The 16,637-nt window shown below is 36.6% G+C and overlaps 1 protein-coding gene across 1 annotated transcript in view; it reads left to right on the top strand.

The window, feature by feature from the left end:
* Nucleotides 1–16,637, top strand: part of LOC120226153 (palmitoyltransferase ZDHHC15-like) — a 236,429-nt gene that overhangs the window by 66,828 nt on the left and 152,964 nt on the right. The window contains 2 exon segments of the mRNA XM_039224347.1: nt 3,337–3,363; nt 3,366–3,430. Of these exon segments, the coding sequence (XP_039080278.1) occupies nt 3,337–3,363; nt 3,366–3,430 (92 nt within the window).

Genomic DNA, 16,637 nt, shown 5'->3' with positions numbered 1-16,637 from the left:
CTTTGGGTAGTAATGACATTTTAACTATATTTATTCTTCCTATCCATGAGCATGGAATGTTTTTCCATTTCTTTGTGTCTTCTTCAATTTCCTTCATAAGTTTTCTATACTTTTCATCATACAGGTCTCTTGTACCCTTGGTTAGGTTTATTCCTAGATATTTTATGTTTTTTTGTGCAATTGTGAATGGGATCCGTTTCTTGATTTCTCTTTCTGTTGCCTCATTCTTGGTGTATAAAAATGCAACCGATTTCTGTACGTTGATTTTGTACCCTGCCACTTGGCTGAATTCTTGGATCAGATCTCGTAGGCTTCTGGTGGAGTCTGTCGGGTTTTCGATGTAGATCATCATGTCATCTGGGAAGAGTGAAAGTTTGACTTCCTCTTTGCCAATTCTGATGCCTTTGATTTCCTTATGTTGTCTGAAGGCTGATGCTAGGACTTCCAGCACTATGTTAAACAACAGTGGTGAGAGTGGACATCCCTGTCGTGTTCCAGATCTCAGGGGGAAAGCTCTCAGTTTTTTCCCGTTGAGGATGATGTTAGCTGAAGGCTTCTCATAGATGGCTTTGATGATGTTTAAGTAGGTTCCTACTATCCCGACTTTCTCTAGAGTCTTTATTAAGAAGGGAAGCTGTATTTTGTCAAATGCTTTTTCTGCATCTATTGACAGGATCATATGGTTTTTATCTTTACTTTTGTTGATGTGATGGATCACATTGATTGATTTGCGAATATTGAACCAGCCCTGTAACCCAGGAATGAATCCCACTAGATCTTGGTGGATGATTCTTTTTATGTGCTGCTGGATTCGATTTGCAAGGATCTTGTTGAGGATTTTTGCATCCATATTCATCAAGGATATTGGCCTGTAGTTCTCTTTTTTCCTGGATCTCTATCTGGCTTGGGAATCAGAGTGATGCTGGCTTCATAAAATGAATCCGGGAGTTTTCCTTCAATTTCTGTTTTTTGGAATAGCTTGAGAAGAATTGGGATTAGTTCTGTTTTAAATGTCTGGTAGAATTCCCCAGGGAAGCCATCAGGTCCAGGGCTCTTATTTGTTGGGAGATTTTTGATAACTGGTTCGATTTCTTCACTCGTCATGGGTCTGTTCAGATTTTCTATTTCTTCCCGTGTGAATTTTGGTAGTGAGTGTGTGTTTAGGAATTTGTCCATTTCTTCTAAGTTGTCCAGTCTATTGGCATATAATTTTTCATAGTATTCCCTGATAATTGCTTGTATTTCTGAGGTGTTGGTTGTAATAAATCCATTTTCATTCACAATTTTGTCTATTTGGATGCTCTCTTTTTTCTTTTTGAGGAGCCTGGCTAGAGGTTTGTCAGTTTTGTTTATTTTTTCAAAAAATAACCAACTCTTGGTTTCATGGATTTGTTCACTTGTTTCTTTGGTGTGTATATTGTATATTTCTGCTCTGATTTTTACTATTTCTCTTCTTCTACTGGGTTTAAGGCATTCTTGTTACTCTGCCTCTAGTTCCTTTAGGTGAGCTGTTAGATTTGGACTTGTGCTTTTTCCAATCTCTTGAAATAGGCCTGGAGTGCAATGTATTTTCCTCTTAGGACTGCCTTTGCCGCATCCCGTAGATTTTGGATTGTTGTGTTTTCATTTTCATTTGTTTCCATATATTTTTCTTAATGTTTTACTTATTTCTATGAGAGAGAGAGAGAGATAGCGTGAGCAGGGGAGGGTCAGATAGAGAGGGAGTCACAGACTGAAACAGGCTCCAGGCTCTGAGCTGGCTGTCAGCACAGAGCCCGACGCGGGGCTCGAACCCACGAACCACGAGACCATGACCTAAGGGAAAGTCGGACGCTTAACCGACTAAGCCACCCAGGAGCCCCAACTTTGGTACACTTTAACCAAGAGGTGAAAGAACATCACATGTATTATAAGACAGGCGCCCCTGTTTCCATATATTTTTTAATTTTGTCTCTAATTGCCTGATTGGCCCATTTATTCTTTAGTAGGGTGTTCCTCATCCTCCATATGTTTGGAGGTTTTCCAGGCTTCTTCCTGTGATTGATTTCAAGTTTCAAAGCATTATGATCTGAGAGTGTGCATGGCATGATCTCAATTCTTTTATATTTGTTGAGGGCTGCTTTATGTCCCAGTATGTGATCTATCTTGGAGAATGTGCCATGCGCACTTCAGAATAAAGTGAAATCCCTGGCCTCGGGATGTAAAGTTGTAAATATATCTGTCAGATCCATCTGGTCCAATGTGTCTTTCAAGTCTATTATTTCTTTTGTTATTTTCTGTCTGGTTGACCTATCCATTGCTGTAAGCGGAGTATTAAAGTCCCCTGCTATTAGCACATTCTTATCTAAAAGCTTGTTTCTGTCTGTGATTGTTTTAAATATTTAGGTGCTCCCATATTCGGTGCGTAGACATTTATGATTGTTAGTTCTTCCTGATGAATGGATCCTGTAATTTTTATGTAATGCCCTTCTTCATCTCTTGTTATTGTCTTTAATTTAAAGTCCAGTTTGTCTGAAAGAAGTATAGCTACCCCGGCTTTCTTTTGATTTCCCGTAGCATGATAGATATTTCTCTATCCCCTTATTTTTAATCTGAAGGTATCTTCCTGTCTAAAATGAGTTTCTTGTAGACAGCATATAGATGGGTTTTGTTTTTTTATCCCTTTTGCTACCCTATATCTTTTGACTGGAGCTTTTAGCCTATTTACATTCAGTGTTATTATTGAAATATGTGGGTTTAGAGTCTTTGTGTCCTTTGTAGGTTCATGTTTATGGTGGTGTCTCTGGTATCTTTGTTCCTTGCAACATTTCCTCAGATCATCCCCCTCAGAATTTCTTGTAGGGCTGGTTTAGTGGTGACAAATTCTTTCAATTTTTGTTTATTTGGAAAGACTTTTATCTCTCGTTCTATTCTGAATGACATACTTGTTGGATAGAGGATTCTTGGCTTCATATTTTTACTGTTCATCACATTGAAGATCTCTTGCCATTCCTTTCTGGCTTGCCAAGTTTCAGTAGATAGGTCTGTCACCACTCTGATAGGTTTCCCTTTGTATATTAGGGCCCTTTTCTCCCTAGCTGCTTTCAAAATTCTCTCTTTGTCCTTGCATTTTGTCACATGGCAATTTTTAAAACATGCAACTTCCAGAAAGTCTCATTAAAAATTTTGCACTATATCTTGTTTCTCTCACTGCATGGGAAAAAGTTTAGAATTAAAAATTTATGAAAATATTTGGTAATAAGAAAACAAATTTGTTGTTTAGCTCTATGTCTCTCTGAACTCCCAGAAACAGACAAAAAATAATGTAAACACTGATTTTTTTCTCTTAAATTTCAGTTACCTACCTCATATTTTACCATGCCATCTTGTGTTCTTTACCTGGACCTACTGGAAATCTATATTTGCAATCCCACAGCAGCCAAACCAGAAGGTAAGAGTACTGGTTACTCCATAAAGACTAAAGACAGAGGAAAGTAGAAATGCCAAAAGCAAAACAAAACAAACAAATAAACAAAATAAGAAGAGATTTTTAAAAAAATCAAAGAATCTTCCATTACAAAAGAGAGATTCAGGGTAATCTTTAAAAAGGACTCTTAGTGATAAAAGTAAATTAAAAGGAGAATAGTCTGTTGAAGGCTAGTGTATTACAAAATCACTAGCCATAGATACCTTGAAGACTATGGAGCCATTATATTAACTAGTTATTTAATTAAAGAAACAAGAACCAACTTGGATACTGATGATTCATCTAGTTCAATTCTCTAAAACTCTATTATATTACAACCCAGCGATACTCTGGAAGACAACTCCTAGAAAAAGTTACAATAGTTAAATTATTATTTTCAAACTGTACTCCCTTGAATCAAAGTGTTTCATACAATGGTTGAGAGGGTTTATCAAAGAGTTTATAATTGTATCATTTATACTGTAACTACTGTAAAACAAATTAGGTTGTAAAGGAAAAAAAAATGAATGACGAAATAGATTTAAACAGCTTCCAAACATTAGGAAAAATACTGATTTAAATTTCTCCACTTATGGAACCAAAATGATACACAAGAAAATTAAATTAAATACAAAAGAAAACAGCAATACAAGAATTGAGAAGCATAAGAGATATAAGATATATAGAAAATAAATAGCAAATGGCAGCAGCCCTTCCTTATGAGTAATTATTTGAAATATATATAGATTAAACCATCCAACTAAAAGGCAGACTGACAAATAGATAAACATTATCCTCTATTTTTAAATTTTTATTATTTTTTTAAATTTTAATTCCAGTTTAGTTGACATACAGTGTAATATTAGTTTCAGATGTACAATTTAGTGAGTCAGCACTTACATACAACACATGATGCTCATAACAAGTTCACTCCTTAATCCCCATCACCTATTTAACCAATCCCCTCACCTGCCTCCTGTCTGGTAACCATGAGTTTGTTCTCTATTAAGAACCCGTTTCTTGTTTGTCTGTCTCATATCTTCCTCTGTTCATTTGTTTTGTTTCTAAAATTTCACATATGAGTAAAAAAATATGGTATTTGTCTTTCGACTGAATTATTTTACTTAACATTATATTCTCTAGCTCCATCCAAGTTGTTGCAAATGGCAAGACTTCATTCTTTTTATGGATGAATAATATTCTAGTATGTGTGTATATATGTATGTATATACTGGAATATATATAATAATTATCATTAATAATATATATATCACATCTTCTTTATCCATTCAACTGTCAATGGACACTGGGGCTGCTGCCATAATTTGGCAATTATAGAAAAAAACGCAATAAACATAGGGGTGTATATAATCTTTTGAATTTGAGTTTTTGTATTCTTTGTATTCTTTGGGTATATACCCAGTAACATGATTACTGGATCTAGGGAAGGTCCATTTCTATTTTTTTAAATGTTTAATGTTTATTTATTTTGAGAGAAAGAGAGAGAGAGAGCAAGAACATGCACGAATGGGGGAGGGGCAGAGAGAAAAGGAGAGAGAATCCCAAGCAGGCTCCACACTCTGCACAGAGCCCGACACAGGGATCAATCTCAGAACCGTGAGATTATGACCTGAACCAAAATCAAGATCAGACGTTCAACCAACTGAGCCACTCAGGCAACCCTGATATTGTCATTTTAAACTTTAACTATTTAAATAATTCTTTTTAATTTTGATAATTAAAACTAACACTTGGGGAAACACTTTAATTCGGGAGCTGTCCTTGGGAATATAACTTTTGTGTGGCATACTGTACCTGCTTGAAAGACTGCTAATATGTGATGAAAACTTTGTGGTTATTCAATAAGTAATTTTTGTTTGGAATAAGATGTAATGCCTAGATGCCCTATTTCTGGCACTAACTGGGCCTTTTTGAGGATTAGAATGCAATGAGCTAGGAAACACATTTTGGGTGGACAACTGATGATACATTGGGGTGTATTTGGTATTAGAGAAATTAATATCATGTCTATCAAATAAGCGCCCAAAACTCACGTTTTCTTTTTCGCAGTTAAAAATGTCAAAAATGTGGTCTTAAATGTTAGACATTTAGAGTTCTTATCTGAATCTTATAATTATCCCACCCAGTTTAGGCCTACAAAATTCCCAACCACTCAGCCTTTCTAGTTGCCTGTAAGCTTTCCAAATAGTGTAAAGGAGACAACTCTTTTTATTGAGTTAAAATTCACATAATATAAAATTCCATTGTTTTAAATGTTTATATATTTCGAAAGAGCATGTTTGTGTGTGAGCTGGGGGAGGTACAGAGAGAGAATCCCAAGCAGGCTCTGCACTGACAGCATGGGCTGATGTGGGGCTCTATCCCATGACGTTGAGATCATGACCTGAGCTGAAATAAAGTCAGACACTTAACCGAGCCACCCCATCATTCCTAAGATTCCATTTTTTTTTATTTATTTCTAGGAGAGAGAGAGACAGCTTGAGCAGGGGAGGGTCAGAGAGAGAGGGAGACATGGAATCCGAAGCAGGCTGCAGGCACTGAGCTAGCTGTCAGCACAGACCCCGACGTGGGGTTAGATCCCATGAACCATGAGATCATGACCTTAGCCGAAGTTGGACACTCAACCGACTGAGCCACCCAGGTGCCCCATAAAATTCCATTTTTAAAGTATACATTTCATAATGTATAATTAAATGGCATTTAGTACATTCACAGTGTTGTGCAGCCATCACCACTATCTAGTTGCAGAATAGTTTCATCACCTCAAAAGGAAACCCCATATGCATTAATAATTCCCTCTTTCCCTCATCCCCAGATCCTGACAACCATTAATCTACTTTCTATCTCATTATATTTCCTTTCATTCTGGATATTGCATATAAATGGTATCAAACAATATGTAATATTTGGTGTCTGGTGTCTTTCTGTTAGCATAATATTTTCAAGGTTCATCCATGCCGTGGCATGTATTAGGATACACTCTTGTTATGGTTGAATATTCCATTTATGACTATACCACTTTTGGTTTATCCATTCATCTTTTGATGGATATTTTGGGCCTTTCCATATTTTGGCTTTAGTGAATAGTGCTCTATGAACAATTGTGTATAATTGTTTAAACATGTGTTTTCAATTCGAGTTCATACCTAGGAATAGTATTGCTAGGTCACATGATAATTTTATGTTTAATTTTATGTTTTTCAGTATGAGAAACTGAAAAACTGTTTTCCACACCAGCTGTACCATTTTACATTCCCAGTATTAATGTATGAGGATTCAATTTCCCACATCCACATTAGCACTTCTGTTCATTCGTTCGTTCTTTCTTTCTTTCTTTCTTTCTTTCTGCCCCCCTCTCTCTCTTTCTCTCTCTCTCTGCCCCCCCTCCCTCTCTTTCTTAACATATATATATGTATGTCTTGGACTTCTTAGTGGGTGTTAAGTGGTATCTCACTGTAGTCTTGATTTACATTTCTCTATGGCTAATGATGTCAATCATCTTTCCATGTGCTTATTATCTATTCATATATATTCTCATTCATTAGTCGGATTGTTTGTCTTTTTGTTCTTGAGCTGTAAGAATCTTTATATATTCTGGATACTTGACATTTATCAGTTATGTATTTTGTGAATATTTTCTCACATTCCATGGGTTGTCTTTTCACTCTGTTGGTAATGTTTTGATGCCCAGAAGTTTTAAATTTTAATGTAGTCCAATTTATCTACTTTTACTTTTGTTTTCTCTGCTTTTGATGTCATATACAAAAAATGATTGCTAGATCCAATGTCATGAAATTTATTCCCTATGTTTTCTTCTAAGGCTTTTGTAGTTTTAGTTTTTTTACATGTAGGTACGTAATCTATTTGAGCTAATTTTTGTATATCGTATAAGGTAAGATCCAACTTCTTTATTTTGCATGTGCATGTCCAGTTTTCCCAGTACCATTTGTTGAAAAGGCCATCTTTTCCCCATTGAATGGTCTTGACACCCTTTTCAAAAGTCATCTTACCACATATGGGAGAGTTTATTCATGGGCTTTTACTTCTATTCCATTAGTCTTTGTGTCTGTACTACACTGTTTTGAATCCTGTAGCTTTGTTGTTAGTTTAGAATTGAATAAGTGAGACCAGCAACTTTGTTCTTTTTCAAGATTATTTTGGCTATTTGGGGTTCCTTGATATTTCATATGAATTTTAAGATGGAATTTTCTATTTATGCAAAAAAGTATCATTGGGATTTTGATAGAGATTGCATCAAATCTGTAGACTGCTTTGGGTGGTAACGATATTCTTAACAATATTAACTTTTCTAATCCATGAACATGAGATGTCTTTCCATTTATTTGTATCTAATTGATTTTAGCAATAATTTTTAGTTTTCAGTGTACAAGATTTTCACCTCCTCAATGAAGTTAACCCCTAAATATTTTATTCTTTTTCATGATATTGTAAATATAATTGTTTTCCTAATTTTTCTGACTATTCATTGCTAACACATGGAAATCAACTGATTGTTGTGTGCTGATTTTGTATCCTGCAATTTTGCCAGATTTAATATATTTTTCTAACAGTTTTTTTGGGAGAATCTTTAGGGTTGCTACATATAAGATCATAGTATCTATGAACAGAAGTAATTTTACTCTTTTCTATCCAATTTGGACGCCTTTTATTATTTTTTTCTTGCCTGCTTACACTTGTTAGAGAAAGCGTATCTCTCAGGGCACCTGGGTGGCTGAGTCAGTTGAACATCCAACATCAGCTCAGGTCATTATCTCACAGCTCATGAGTTCAAGCCCTGCATCGGGATCTATGCTGACAACTCAGACCCTGGAGCCTGCATCAGATTCTATGTCTCCCTCTCTCTCTCTGCCCCACCCCCACTCGCATTCTGTCTCTCTCTCAAAAATAAATGAATATTAAAAACAAGAAAGTGTTCCTCTCTTCTCTCTCTACTTTTTAAGATTCTGAAGACTCATGTTAATTCTTCTTCTGATTGAATTTATCTGTGAAACCATCTGGTCTTAGGTTTTCATTGTTGATTGGTTTTTTATTATTAAATCTTGTTACTTATTTTAGGTATATTCATGGATTGTCTTTATTCTTTTTATTTTTAAATTTTTTTTAATGTTTTATTTATTTCTAGGAGAGAGAGAGAGAGAGACAACGTGAGCAGGGGAGGGTCAGAGAGAGAGGGAGTCACAGACTGAAACAGGCTCCAGGCTCTGAGCTGGCAGTCAGCACAGAGCCCGACGCGGGGCTCAAACCCACGAACCGCGAGATCATGACCTAAGGGAAAGTCGGACGCTTAACCGACTAAGCCACCCAGGCGCCCCGGATTGTCTTTATTCTTGATTCAGTTTTGGTACTTTGTATTTCTAGGAATTTTCCTGTTTTACCTAGGTTTCGAATTTCTTGGTACATAATTCCTCATACTGTTTTCTTGTAATTTCTGTTTCTGTAAGGTCTGTAGTAATGTCCCACGTTCATTTCTGATATTAGTAATTTGTGTTCTTTCTCTCTCTCTCTCTCTCTCTCCCATTTAGCTAAAAGTTCCTTAATTTTGTCGATCTTTTCAAAGTCCCGATTTTGGTGGTATTGTTTTATTATTTCTGTTTTCTATTCCTCATTTAAAAAAATTTTTTTAATGTTTTATTTATGTTTGAGAGAGAGATAGAGACAGCATAAGCAGGGGAGGGTCAGAGAGACAGGGAGACACATAATCCAAAGACAGGCTCCAGGCTCTGAGCTAACTGTCGGCACAGAGCCCAACGTGGGGCTCAAACCCATGAACTGTGAAATCATGGCATGAGCTGAAGTCGGATGCTCAACCGACTGAGCCACCCAGGCGCCCCTCCTCGTTTGTTTTTATCCCTACTCCAATGCTATTTACAGCTGCAAACCTTGGAATTACTCTTCATTTCCTTTCTTTCTTTTGTTTTATTAAATGTTTTATTTCTATTTGAGAGTGACAGAGACAGAGTGCAAGCGGGGGAGGGGCAGATAGAGAGGGAGATGCAGAATCCGGAGCAAGCTCCAGGCTGAGTTGTCTGCACAGACTCTAACGTGGCGCTGGAACTCATGAACTGCAAGATCATGACCTAAGCTGAAGTTGGATGTTTAATGGACTGATCTGCCCAGATATCCCGCTCTTCATTTTCTGATTCATTAACATGCAAAGAATATTGAATTGATATTATTCCTTTTATAATATAGGTATTTATAGGTATAAATTTTCCTCGTTCTTTGTATAATATACTTATCTATAGTTATAAATTTTCCTCTGAACACTGCTTTATTGCATCCTATAATTTTTGGTATGTCGCTTTTTCATTTTCATTTATCTCAAAGTGTTTTTAGAATTTCTCTTGTGATTTTTTTATTTAATTCATTAGTTGTTTAAGAGTATGTTGTTCAGTTACACACATTTGTGAATTTATAGTTTTCCTTCAGTTATTGATTTCTACTTTCATTCCACTGAGGTCAAAGATTGTATGATTACAATCTTTTAAATTTATTGAGACTTGTGTTTTGCATCCTAACATATGGTCTATACTGGATAATGTCCTGTGTGTTTATGGGAAAAATGTGTATCCTACTATCTTTAGGTGGAGAGTTCTATATATGTGTGTTGCCCCTAGTTGGTTTACAGTGTTATGAAATCCTCCGTTCTTTATTGTTCTTCTGTCTAGATGTTTTATCCATTATTGAAAATGGATTATTGAAATCTCCAGTTATTATTGTAGAACTGTGTATTTTTTCTTCAGTTCTATCACTTTTACTTCCTATATTTGGGGGCTCTTTCTGTGTTTATAACTGCTGCATATTCTCAAAGAATTGACTATCTTATCAATACATAATGTACATCACCTTCTCTTTTTTAGTTGATTAAATATTTTATTTTATTTCATTTATTTTTTCAAGCTTTATTTAGGTATGATTGGCAGATAAAAATTGTATATATTTAAAGTGTGCAATGTGATGCTTTGATATACATATAAATTATGAAGTGATTATCACATGAAGCTAACTAACATATCTGTCACCTCACATAGTTACCATTTTTGTTGTGGTGCAACACTTGAAATCATTCTCCTAGTGTTCTAATTATACATTATTAATACATTACTATTAATTATAGTCACCATGCTGTTCATTAGATCTCCATAACTTATTCATTTTATAGCTAAAATTTTGTATACTTTTACCAACATTTTCCCTAACTCACACTTCTCAGTTCCTGTAACAACCATTCTGCTCTATTACTATGAATTTGACCTTAAAAAAAATATTCCACACACAGGTGAGATCATACAGCACTTGTCTTTCTGTGTCTGGTTTATTTCACTTAGCATAATATCCTTAGTTACACCCATGTTGTCGCAAACAGTAGGATTTCATTATTTTTAAAGACTGAATAATATTCAATTATACATATATTCCATATTTTATCTGTCCACTCATCTGTTGATGAACACATACGTTGTTTCTATATCTTTATGACTGTAAATAATGCTGCAGTAAATCTGGGAGTACGTATGTCTCATCAGCAACCTGTTTTCATTTCCTTTGGATATACTCCTAGAAGTGGGAGTGCTAGATTATATAGTAATCTTACTGCTAATGTCTCAGGAACTCCATACTGTTTTCCACAATGGTGGTAACAATTTAGATTCACACCAACAGTGAACAAGGATTCCCTTTCCTCTACATCTTCACTTGTTTATGATTTGACAATTATTTTATAATAGCCATCCTGACAGTTGTGAGGTAATGTCTCATTGTGGTTTTGATTTACATTTTTCTGGTTAAAGAGGTTGAGCACCTATTGATATCTCTGTGAGCCACTTGTATGTTCTTTTGAAAACATCTATATAGCACTGGGCTGCACCTTGGAGCAGACTACTTTGGTTCTGTTTTCACTGGTCTTGGTAGTGGAGTCCCCTTTCGGGCTCCATTTGGGTCTGAATTCTGGTTTCTGGTTGCCCGGGCTGCCTGAATTCCAGGATATTCTGTATTGCCAAACTGAAGCTTTCACTCAAATGTAACAGAACAAACGTGAGTTTGCTCCTTGGGCTACCTCAAGAAAGAAGCCAAACTACACATGGTGGAGAGTCCCATATGAGTAGAGAAACAAAATAACCAAACGCTCAACAGGAGAAACCAATAGACACCATCCAAAGAACACTTCCTGAACACACAGGCCCAGAACAGTCAAAAGAGCCCTCTTTAATACCACAGAACTCGCAGGTGCACACGGTACACCAAGCTTTTAAAATTAACAAGAGATAAAAAGCTAACCAAAATGATGAAACGGAAGACCTCTCCTCCAAATAAATTTCAGGAAGAAATGACAACTGCTCAAAACAGATATAAGCAACATAACTGAACAATAATTTAGAACAATAGTCATAAAATTAATCGCTAGGCTAGAAAAAAGCATGGAAGACGTCAGAGAAACTATGCCTAGAAACACTATGGAGCTTAAAAATACTTATGATGAATTACAAAATGCTATAAATTAGATACATAATAAACTGGAGACGTCCAATACACGGATTGAAGAGGCACAAAGGAGAATAAGTGATTTAGAAGGCACAATTATAGAAGAAGAAGAAACTGAGAAAAAGAGAGATAAACTGATCCAGAACCATGAAAGAAGAGTTGGAGAGCTCAGCGATACAATCAAACGGAACAATATCCGTATCATAGGAATTCCAAAAGAGGAAGAGAGAGGGAAAGGTGCTGAAGGAGTCCTTCAACAAATTATACCAGAGAACTTACCCAACCTGGGGAGGGAAGTAGAGGTTGAAATTCAAGAGGGACTGAGAACTCCCCTCAGACATAACTTGAATCGATCTTCTGCATGACATATCATAGTGAAACTGGCAAAATATAAGGACAAAGAGAGAATTCTGAAAGCAGCTAGGGAGAAAAGGGCGCTAACATACAAAGGGAACCTATCAGAGTGGTGAAAGACCTATCTACTGAAACTCGACAGGCCAGGGGGGCCGGGGTGGCTCAGTCGGTTAAGTGTCCACCTTCGGCTCAGGTTATGATCTCACAGTATGTGGATTCGAGCCCCATGTCAGGCTCTCTACCGACAGCCAACTCAGAACCTGGAGCCTGTTTCAGATTCTGTGACTCCCTCTCTCTCTGACCCTCCCATGCTCACGCTTTCTCTCTTTCTCTCTGAAATAAATTAAACATTAAGAAAAATTTTTTCAAAAAAAAAAAAGAGAAAGAAAGAAACATGGCAGATCAGAAAGGAATGGCAGATCTTCAATGTGATGAACAGAAAAAATATACAAGAATCCACTATCCAGCCAGCCTGTCATTCAGAATAGAAGAAGAGATAAAAGTCTTTCCTAATAAACAAAAGTTGAAAGAATGTGTCACCACTAAACCAGCCCTACAAGAAATCATGAGGGGAACACTCTGAGGCAAATGTTGCAAGGAATGCAAGATACTACAGACACCACCACAAGCATGAATCCCACAAACGACACAATGACTCTAAACCCATATATTTCAATGATAACACTGAAAGTAAATGGGCTGAATGACCCAATCAAAAGACATAGGGTGGCAGAATGGATAAGAAAACAAAATCCATCTATTTGCTGTCTATACGAAACACATTTTAGACTGGAGGACACCTTCAGATTGAAAGTAAGGGGATGGAGAAATATCGCTCATGCTACTGGAAGTCAAAAGAAAGCTGGAGTAGCTATACTTATATCAGACAAACCGGACTTTAAATTAAAGACAATAACAAAGAATGAAGATGGGCATTATATAATAATTACACGCTCTATCCATGAGGAAAAACTAACAATTATAACTGTCTACACACCAAATGTGGGAGCACCTAAATACGTAAAACAATCACAAACAGAAACAATCTTATAGATAAGAATGTGCTAATAGCAGGGGACTTTAATACTCCACTTACAACAATGGATATATCAACTGGACAGAAAATCACTAAAGAAACAATGGGCTTGAATGATACATTGAACCAGATGGATCTGAAAGATATATTTAGAACTCTACATTGTGAGGCCATGGAATTCACTTTCTTCTCAAGTGCCCATGGCATATTCTCTAAGATTCATCACATACTGGGACATAAAGCCGCCCTCAATAAATATAAAAGAACTGAGATCATACGATGCACACTTTCGGATCACAATGCTATGAAACTCGAAATCAATCACAGGAAAAAGTCTTGAAAACCACCAAAAACATGGAAGGTAAAGAACACCCTATTAAGAACAAATGGGCCAATCAGGCAATTAGAGAAGAAATTTTAAAATGTATGGAAACAAATGAAAATGAAAATACAACAATCCAAACTCTATGGGATGCGGCAAAGGCAGTCCTAAGAGGGAAGTACCTTGCACTCCAGGCATATTTCAAGAAATTAGAAAAAGCGAAAATTCAAAATCCAGCAGCACACCTAAATGAGCTAGAGGGAGAAAAACAGAAGCACTTCAAACACAGTAGGAGAAGAGAAATAGTAAAAATCAGAGCAGAAACAAACAATATAAAATCCAAAGAAACAGTTAAACAGATCAATGAAACGAAGAGTTTGTTTTTTAACAAAATAAACAAAATGGACAAACCTCTATCCAGGCTTCTCAAAAAGAAGAGAGAGAGCTCCCAAATAGACAAAATCATGAATGCAAATAGACTGATTACAACCAACCCCTGAGAAGTACAAGCAATTATCATGGAATACTATGAAAAATTAAATGGCAACAAATTGGACACCTTACAAGAAATGGACAAATTCCTAAACACACACTCACTACCAAAATTCACACGGGAAGAAATAGAAAATCTGAACAGATCCATAACTAGTGAAGAAATCGAATCAGTGATCAAAAATATCCCAACAAATAAGAGCCCGGGACCAGATAGCTTCCCTGGAAAATTCGACCAGACATTTAAAACAGAATTAATACCCGTCTTCTCAAGCTATTCCAAAAAATAGAAATCAAAGTAAAACGCTGGGACTCATTTTATGAAGCCAGCATCACTCTGATTCCCAAGCCAGACAGAGATCTAGCAAAAAAAGAGAACTAAAGGCCAATATCCTTGATGAATACAAATGCAAAAAACCTCAAAAACAGACTTGCAAACCGAATCCAACAACACATAAAAAGAATTATCCACCAAGATCAAGTGGGTTTCATTCCTGGGTTACAGAGCTGGATGAATATTCGCAAATCAATCAATGTAATACATCACATCAACAAAAGAAAAGATAAAAATCATATGATCCTGTCGATAGATGCTGAAAAAGCATTTGACAAGATATAGCATCCTTTCTTAATAAAGACCCTCGAGAAAGTCGGAATAGAAGGAACTTAATTAAACATCATGAAAGCCATCTATAAGAAGCCCTTAGCTAACATCGTCCTCAATGGGTAAAAACTGAGAGCTTTCCCCCTGAGATTAGGAACACGACTGGGATGTCCACTCTCACCACTGTTGTTTCACATAGTGCTGCAAGTCCTAGCATCAGCGATCAGAAAACAAAAGGATATCAAAGGCATCAGAATTGGCAAAGACGTCAAACTCTCACTTTTCGCAGATGACATGATACTCTACATAGAAAACCCGACAGACTCCACCAGAAGCCTACTAGTACTGAGCCATGAATTCAACAAAGTTGCAGGGTACAAAATCAATGTACAGAAATAGGTTGCATTTTTATACATCAAAAATGAAGCAACAGAAAGAGAAATCAAGAAACAGATCGCATTCACAGTTGCACAAAAAACAATAAAATACCTAGGAATAAACCTAACCAAGGATATAAGAGATCTATATGACAAAAACTATGGAAAACTTGTGAAGGAAATTAAAGAAAACACTAAGAAATGGAAAAAGATTTCATGCTCGATTGGAAAAATAAATATAGGTAAAATGTCAAAACGAAGCAAAGCAATCTACATATTCAATACAATCCCAATCAAAATTACACCAGCATTCTTCTCAAAACTAGAACAAACTATCCTATAATTTGTGTGGAACCACAAAAGACCCCGAATAGCCAAAGTAATACTGAAAAATAAAACCAAAACGGGAAGGATCACCATCCCAGACTTTAGCCTCTACTACAAAGCTGTCATCATCAAGACAGTATGGTATTGGCACGAAAACAGACACACATACCAATGGAATAGAATTGAGAACTCAGATTTGGACTCAAAAGTGTACAACCAACTAATCTTCGACACAGCAGAAAAGAGTATCCAATGGAAAAAGACAGCCTCTTTAACAGATGGTGCTGGGAGAACTGGGCAGCAACATGCAGAAGAATGAAACTGGATCATTTTCTCACACCATGCACAAAAATAAACTCAAAATGAATAAAGGACCTGAACGTGAGACAGGAAACCATCAGAACCGTAGAGGAGAAAGCAGGAAACAACCTCCTTGACCTCAACTGCAGCAATTTCTTACTTGACACATCCCCAAAGGCAAGGGAATCAAGAGTAAAAATGAACTATTGGGGCCTCATCAAGGTTAAAATCTTCTGCACAGCAAAGGAAACAATCCATAAAACTAATAGGCAACCGACGGAATGGGAAAAGATAGTTGCAAATGACATATCGGATAAAGGGCTAGTATCCAAAATCTATAAGGAACTCACCAAACTCCGCACCCGAAAAACAAACAATCCAGTGAAGAAATAGGCAGAAGATATGAACAGACACTCTCCCAAGAGGACATCCAGATGTCCAACAGATACATGAAACGATTCTCAGCATCCCTCCTCATCAGGGAAATGCAAATCAAAACCACACTGAGATACCATATCATTCCGGTCAGAGTGGCTACAATGAGCAAATCAGAGGACTCTAGATGCTGGCGAGGATGTGGAGAAACGGGCACCCTCCTACACTGTTGGTGGGAATGGAAACTGGTGCAGCCCCTCTGGAAAACAGTGTGGAGGTTCCTCAAAAAATTAATAATAGAACTCCCCTATGACCCAGCAATAGCACTGCTAGGAATTTACCCAAGGGATACAAGAGTGCTGATGCATAGGGGCACATGTACCCCAATGTTCATAGCAGCACTCTCAACAATAGCCCAAACATGGAAAGAAACTAAGTGTCCATAAACGGACGAATGGATCAAGGAGAAGTGGCTTATTTAT

This window comes from Hyaena hyaena, unplaced genomic scaffold, assembly GCF_003009895.1.
Source record: "Hyaena hyaena isolate Hyena2069 unplaced genomic scaffold, ASM300989v1 scaffold_1635, whole genome shotgun sequence".
In the NCBI taxonomy this organism is placed as follows: domain Eukaryota; kingdom Metazoa; phylum Chordata; class Mammalia; order Carnivora; family Hyaenidae; genus Hyaena; species Hyaena hyaena.
The sequence above is the reverse complement of the archived record's forward strand: the minus strand, read 5'-3'. Positions and strand labels throughout refer to the sequence as shown.